This window comes from Vigna unguiculata, chromosome 4 (genome assembly GCF_037176805.1).
Source record: "Vigna unguiculata cultivar grain cowpea cultivar isolate G323 ecotype 2 chromosome 4, ASM3717680v1, whole genome shotgun sequence".
Lineage (NCBI taxonomy): Eukaryota > Viridiplantae > Streptophyta > Magnoliopsida > Fabales > Fabaceae > Vigna > Vigna unguiculata.
This window is the reverse complement of record NC_140795.1, coordinates 5423220-5431093: the sequence shown is the minus strand read 5'-3', so window position 1 is coordinate 5431093 and position 7874 is coordinate 5423220. Positions and strand designations below refer to the sequence as shown.

General features: G+C 31.4%; 1 protein-coding gene across 1 annotated transcript; it reads right to left on the bottom strand.

The window, feature by feature from the left end:
- Positions 1–1601: 1601 nt before the first annotated feature.
- Positions 1602–2165, bottom strand: LOC146886680 (uncharacterized). Its single transcript, XM_085672638.1, has one exon. The coding sequence runs from the start codon at positions 2163–2165 to the stop codon at positions 1602–1604; it is 564 nt and encodes a 187-aa protein (XP_085528764.1).
- Positions 2166–7874: the final 5709 nt, after the last annotated feature.

Below are 7874 nucleotides of genomic sequence, written 5' to 3'. Positions count from 1 at the left end.
GTAGGTGACAGCGTTTGTGTACAATGTAGTGATGAAGAGTGATAGTTCCGAAATTGATTGTAGGCAAAGGAAAAATTTCTCAAAGCTCAACGTCGTGTTCAGAAATAGTATCGAAAGTGTATGGGTGTGGGGAACGATTGTTGCTTCTAAAGGCAAGTACTGTGAAGAACAAGGACATGTTATTTTGGAGATGTAGAAATTGGGCGGTAAGTGACAACTTGCATTTGTTTTACTCAAGCTTTTTTTTGTGGCTGTTATAATGGTTTCAATTTTTTACAGTCCAATTCAAATTGTAATTATTTTCAATGGGTTAATGAAGAAGAATGTAAAGGTGAAGGAGAAGAATCTGAATTTGAAGCTGGCGTAGGAAAAAGATTTGAAGAAAAGGAAGTTTGTTTGGAAAAGGAAAAATTGATAGTGGACTTGATTAAGAAAAACGAGAAGTTGAAGAGGAAATTGAAAAAAGAGAAAAGATTTGGCAAATTGCTGCAACTTTTATTTGTACTATCGTGGTAATTTTCAATTGTATTTGTGGTTATGTTTTTGTTCAAGTTTAACTGTAATTAGTTTTTGTATTTCTGGGAAATTAGTTTTTCCTTTAATTGGTAGGTTTTCTGTGGAATTATTTTGTAGTGATGAAAATGGTATTACTAATGATATGAGTATTGCATGCCATTCAGTTGCCCAATGCCTTTTTATTTTACGTGTTCTTAGTGGTTGATTGTGCTTTGTAATGGGTCCAGAATTGATGTAGAGGAAAATTGATATCATTGAAAAACTGATTTCTGTTTCTTTAAAGGATTCAAATTACAATCAGTGGACTGAATTAGGACTGAATTATGACTAAATTAAGTACTATAATTCAATCTTTTCTTGCTGCAATCATTCATTTTTGTCAATTAAATACAATAATGCAAAGTGATCCCTGCTATTGCAATGAATAAAGTATTTCATAACAGACATATTGGTCCACATTTTTAACTACAACACTGCAAAGTTTAATAAAACAACAAAATAGTAGTGCTCCAAAACAAAATAGTGGTCCACTATCCCTATGCCCAATGTGTCAAAAGTAATTGTCTATTACAGAATTCTTTAATAAAGCAATAAAAAAGTTTGGATCTCCATTCAATTTCACGTGGGTTGTGCATACATTGTATTAGTACTTGCTTGAGAACCTAATACTTGTGCCGTCATGCTTCTTGTCTGTGTTGGTGCTCTTTCTCCTTGGTTCCTGTTGGCTGGAACCATGGGTCTGCATCTTCTTCTACTGGTTGAGCTTTGGTTAAATGGGCATGCACCGTTGGTAGCTCCACTTCCAATTTGAGTCCTTTGGGTGTTTCCCTGTCCTTTGGGTATGTATTCAACATTAAGATTTTTGTTTGTACAATATCATTAATTGAAAGAAAGTATAGATGAATATTTACCTTTCTTCTCATGCCCTTTCTACAGCTTCTGATATTATGACCATATTGGTTGCACCTGCTGCACTTTCCCATGATATTTTTCTTTGAAAGTTTGGAAGGATTGACATGTTCATCAGCTTCCCTTCTTCGTAATTTTTTGAGTCTACCAGGTGGGGTTTTGTAAACTGGAGGAAGTTATTCCCCATTGATTGGAGTAATTTTAGGGCCATAGCAAGCTTGATAGGCATCTCTTTTATAATATGCGTGGACATAAGCCTCAGGATTTTCTATCTTATAGTTAATTGTTGCCACAACATGCCTACAAGGTATACCCACAAAATCCCAAAAATAACAACTGCAACTATTCTTACTTAGATCAACCACAAACTTCTCCATTGTGAATCCTTGTGTCACTTCAAATTTAGCATCCCCTGCCCACACAGGAAGCCAATTCCCACTTTTTTCCATTTCCCTATCAAGCCTTTTTTGGGGTCTAGGCATTACATTTCCTGGATATGCATTCAACTTCTCTCTAAGTGTTGCAAATCTACTCATTATGTATGATCTAATCCATTCCATCATGCTAATGATTGGTTTATCTCTAGCCAGTAAAATGGTGCTATTAAATGATTCAGAAAGGTTATTCATTAACACATCACATTTAGGGTAAATGCTGAATGCATATTTACACCATGATTTGGTAGGAATGGCAATTAACCAATTATAAGCATCAGGATTTAAATTTTTCAACTCACCCATTTTTTTTCCATCCTGCATAAAAATTAGCCTTTGTTGCCCCCATCATAAGGTCTTTGATGACTACACCATCACCAAATTTCTTCTTAAAATTGTTGTATAGGTGCCTTAGACAAAAACGATGTTCAACACCATTCAAAATCTCATCAAATAGAGTCATAAGTCCTTGCAAATAAATGTAATACCAAATTAGACATAATCAAACAATTAATTTTAAATCAGTTAAAAACAATATTATGTTTGTGCTTTACCTTTTGTTGGTCTGAAATGAACACCCAACGATGACTATCAATGTCACCAATATCCTGTAATAGTAGTGTCAAAAATCATCTCCATGTCTCCTTGCATTCGTTTTCAACAACAACAAAGACTAATGGGAAGTACTGGTCATTGGGATCCCTACCAACTGCTACCAATAATTGACCACCATAAGTTGTCTTCAAGTGGCAACCGTCAACACCAATGAAGGGTCTACACCCAGCCATAAAGCCTTCCCTACAACCATCTAAGCACATATAGAAACTTCCAAATCTTGGTGGCAAAGTGGGTTGTGGTTGGTTGATCTTAACCTTGAAAGTTCCAGCTTTAAGTCTCAACAATTCACCAACATAATCAAATAAACGGTTGTACTGACGTTGTCCATCCCCCATCAAACTGCCCATTGCTATTTGTTTTGCTTTTCCAGCCCTCCAAGCAGTTATGCCAAAACTGTATGTCTTCTTGATTTCATCAATAATTTGATTCACTGTCATTATACCAACATTCATGAATCTGTCTATTAAAACCTGAGCAATCCAGTCCGTGTTAGCATTTTTGTTACCAAAAACCCGTCCACATTTATGACCACCAACTAGTGTCTTCACCCTAAAGGTTTGTTTACCTCCAACCTTGCTCACCATAATTAAAAACCCATATTTTCTCTTACAAACAGCCCCCAATCTCTTGTGGTCATTCTTGACAAATTTAACTTCTTTACCATTTAACACACTATGCTCCATTAGTGCATGTTTAAAATCTTTCAAAGAACCAAACTCCATTCCCAATTTAAATTTGAAGTCTTTCTTCATATCTTCCGGTCTATACTTTGTAAACTTTGGTCCAACATTAAGAAGACCATCATCACTGTCCACATCAGAATCTAACTCATCACAAATGTATTCCTCATTTATTTCATGATCTCCAATTTCTTCATTAGTCACAAAAGACCCTTCACTAACATTTCTTTTATTCCTCTCTTTGCTTGAATTTCGTTTAAACTCTTTCCACCTATCCAAAACAGGGCCAATCTTTATACGACTTGAATTGTTGTCCATCCCAAATCCATCATCATCATCAGCCATCATTTCTTCTTCACTATCATCTAGTCTATCTCTAGGTGGATCTTCTTCCTCTTCAGCTTGTACATGTTCATCAACCACATCCTCTTGACCAATCACAACCTCTTCACAATTAACTTCTGTCTCCCTAACCACACGATCTTCACCAATCATAGCCTCTTCACCATTCACTTCTGCCTCCCTAACCACATCCTCTTCACCAATCACAGCCTCTTCACCATTCACCTCTGCCTCCCTAACCACATCCTCTTCACCAATCACAACCTATTCACCATTCACCTCTGCCTCCCTAACCATATCCTCTTCACCAATCACAGCCTCTTCACCATTCACCTCTGCCTCCCTAACCACATCCTGTTCACCAATCACAACCTCCTCAACTACCACTTCCTCTTCAGCGACAACTTCATCCATTCCACCAATGAAGTGAACTATTTCAGGCTGACTAGGAACATATTGGACATAGATATCAACTTTCTCTTTACTCTCCTCTACAAACTTAGTTAACTCTATGGCTTCCTTATCATCACTCAGCAGTCTAAGGTTGTTTAACAAACTTTGTTTTGAACCCTTCCACCAAAGCTTCACATCACCACTGTATTTGAACTCTTTCACTATACCCAATGCTTCAAAGAACGACCAAAAGTATGGATCAATCCCCTTAACAACATGAATCTCACCCCAACGTATTTCAGTCCCCTATTTCTTTCGAACCTATCCATATGATGAAAAGCTACATCGAACCCCATTCCCAACCCTACATTTCAAATAAACACACAGACCACATTAATCGAATCATGAACGAAATCAACAAACAACCAAAGCAAACCCTATACAGTCGAATATGGAAGAACAACGAACCTGCTTTCCACAAATTGCAATGTCGTAGATGACAACACTGTCTTCTTCATTGAAATCTCTCAACTTCTTTGTTAAAATTGCAATTTCGTTGTCCCTTTCGATGATTCTCCTTCACGAACGCATCTGAATCTCTGCCCAATCCCTTTTCTCGTCACCAAAAGCCCCTTCTTTCTAATTTTAACCTAAACCCTAATATCTGATATTAAACTATTTTACCACGTGCTTAATAATAAAAATGCAGCTTCTTAATTTACCACGTGTCAATCAAAACTTAAACATTGTTAAAAACGGGATCCTCACGTGGAACTCCGTCTGCCAGCTTTGTAATAAACCTAACGGTGTTTAAAAATGAGGACCAATTCCATGCATTTCAGAACGTGAGGGACTTAAATAGCACATCTTTTGAATGAGGGACGAAAACCAAAAATGCCCAATACTTGAGGGATGAAAAACATAATTAACCCTATAATATATTAAAAGTTCATTTTTAATAATAAAAAAATTACTATAACATTCATACAAATAATAAATTTGGTCTCAGATTGGAGAGAGACAATATTGTTCTATTTTAAAAAAGAAATTAATGATTAACAAAACATGAGTAATAATATCCAATAATGTAATATGTTAAAAATTCATTTTTAATAAAAAATATTACTATAACATTTGTGAAAATAATAAATTCGGTCTCAAATTTGAGGAAGACAATATTGCTCTATTTTGAGGAAAAAAGTTGGGACAAAATTGAATAAAAAAGACATAAGTAGGGACTAAATTGAAACAAAGAGACATACATAAAAATTAAATTGAAATCAAGATAATGACACTTGCCAGTGACATTGACATGTGGCATTGTCCTGTCCCATGGTACTGACAATGTTACATGTCACACCAAGAACCTGATATATGAGAACAATTTTTTTTGCAAAAGAAATTAAAAAATTAAAAGAAGATTAAAAAAAATTAAGAAATTTAAAAAAGTAAAAAAACTACATATTAACATGTCATTAATGATGTTAATATTTTTTTCTAAAATAAATCTTATTGAGACACTTCTTCGAAAGTTGAAACGCAATTTAAACATTTTTAAATTCGAGAACTAAATTGAGACACCTCTACTAAATATTCGAATAATTAAGCCTCGATGGTAATAATAATAATAATAATAATAAAAATAAAATACTAATGATAATAATCATATAATAATATAATAATAAAAAAAATATTATAGTATTAATAATAATACCAGATTATACTATTCATAGTATATTTTCAAGTCCAAAAATACATTGCAGATTATGCAATTCTGAATACAATATAAATTATACATCTTTCTACAATTAAAAAATTTATTTTTTGGATTCGAAAATACATTGTGTAATCCTAGATGCAATAAAAATCCGAGTTAAATATGTTTTTGGTTCCTCAAGTTTCGATAAATTTTGGAATTAGTCTCTCTTCGAAATTTTATACCAATTTAATCATTCATTTTTAGAAATACGTGGATTTAGTCCTTCTTACCAAATTTTGTTAAGTTTATTTGACATTTTAAACGCATTTTATGATTATATTTGGTTAACATTGAAGCAAAAATGTATCAAACGGTGTAAACAATTTAAATATTATCATGAACTGCACTTGAAACATTAGATAAACTTAACAAAATTTGGTTAAAATGACTAAATTCACGCATTTTTAAAGATAAATGACTAAATTGATCAACAGTTTTGAAGAGAAACTAATTCCAAATTTCATTGAAACTTGAAGAACAAAAACATATTTAACCTAAAAACCCTGCACAAAAGCTCATCCAAGTATAGAACACCTAATTTTAAGGAAGAGTAATCGGGTTAAGAGTTTTGTGAGGGTGCAGCAAGAGAAAAAGAGAGGTGTAATAAGAAATGCCCAGATTTCAAATTTAAAACAGCCCAAACGAACATCAAAATAGGTGATTAAAAGCCCAAGATATGCATATTTTTCCTTTTCGATGTAATTGATTATTCTTCACTTATTTACCTGTCTTAATTTTGCCTTTTAAGAAATTTATGTGAATAAAATTATTTAATTTTAGAAAGTTTAAAAATATTGAGATGTTGATACAGTACCAATTCAGAGGACAACCTGAAAAACATTTTGGATTATCATCACCATTAATTTGTATGATAGTTTGTACCAATTTTATATAAAATGTTTTTTTTACCAATAATTTAGTTAAATTATAACTTTGATCTACCTTCATTATTTATGAATGATATTAGCACATGGTATAATAGGAACATATAATTAAGCAGTTATAATCTTCATACATATTATAGCAACAAAAAAAAACATTATACAACAAAAGAAGTACTCATAATTTAACAAAATGTTATGTAATGAATAAGAGATATTTTTTTACTCATAATTATGGTTGGTTAGTGTCTCCATCATAGTATCATGATAAATAAAGATTAAAATTAGGTTAATAATCTCCAATTAAGTTTTGAAGATCTCTAAGTAAAACCAATGAAACAAACAGTTTTGTTTTCTTCTTATGAAACAAATTGAACAGATAATATAGATTAACGAAGAATATAATATACTCGGAGAATAACTTTTTTTGTAGTCAAAATTTATAATAATATTAAAAGTTTTGCATGCAAGAATATACCATGAATAAAAAAACTGAGTCATATGGTTAGAAGTTGACAAAAGGAAAAACAACATTGATTGATTATATATAGAAGATTCCTAAAATAGAAAATTCTTAAGTTATTCCAACAAAACAAAAATATAGATACTTCCAAACAAAAATTGTTGACCACAAAACGACACCGTGCATGATAAACACAATATATGGACAAACACATTTCTTTTTATCAGAAGATAAACATTTATATATTTCAAAGTTTATAAACACCCAATTTTTTTTTTTAAATTTTAAAATAGAAATAATCCAGTTTTTCACTTTTTTTAAAAAAATAATAAAAAAGTCATTTTAGTCCAGTGGTCTTTATTAACTTCTACATCTAATATCTTAATGTGTAAACTGATGTCACACACTGTAATAAATATTCTCTAATAATATTATTTGATTTTGTTGTAAGAAAATTGAGAAATTGTAAACCACAATATGGAAGTAAATTTTGAAATCATTCTAATATTCTTAAAATAAATAAGTTAGTATAAATGATGTATTAACTGTCTTAGCGAAATTACTTAAAAAAAAAAATAAGGGACTAAATATCTCTAATTTGAAAATAAGTGGCACCAAAATTGAAAAAACAAAATTTGAGTATAAAGCTTATATATATTAGCCAAATATTTATTTAATTTTAAATAAGTTTTTAATCATATATTTTTATTTTTGTCTTTGAAAAAAAAATTTGTTTCTTAATTTCTATTAAATCGATTATCATTATTTTTCACCTTCAGTATATTATATGATATTAATTAAGTTTTTATTCATAGAAAAAATATAAAGTGACATAAAAAATCTTAAAATCCATAAAATCGTATAATTTTTTTTCATTTT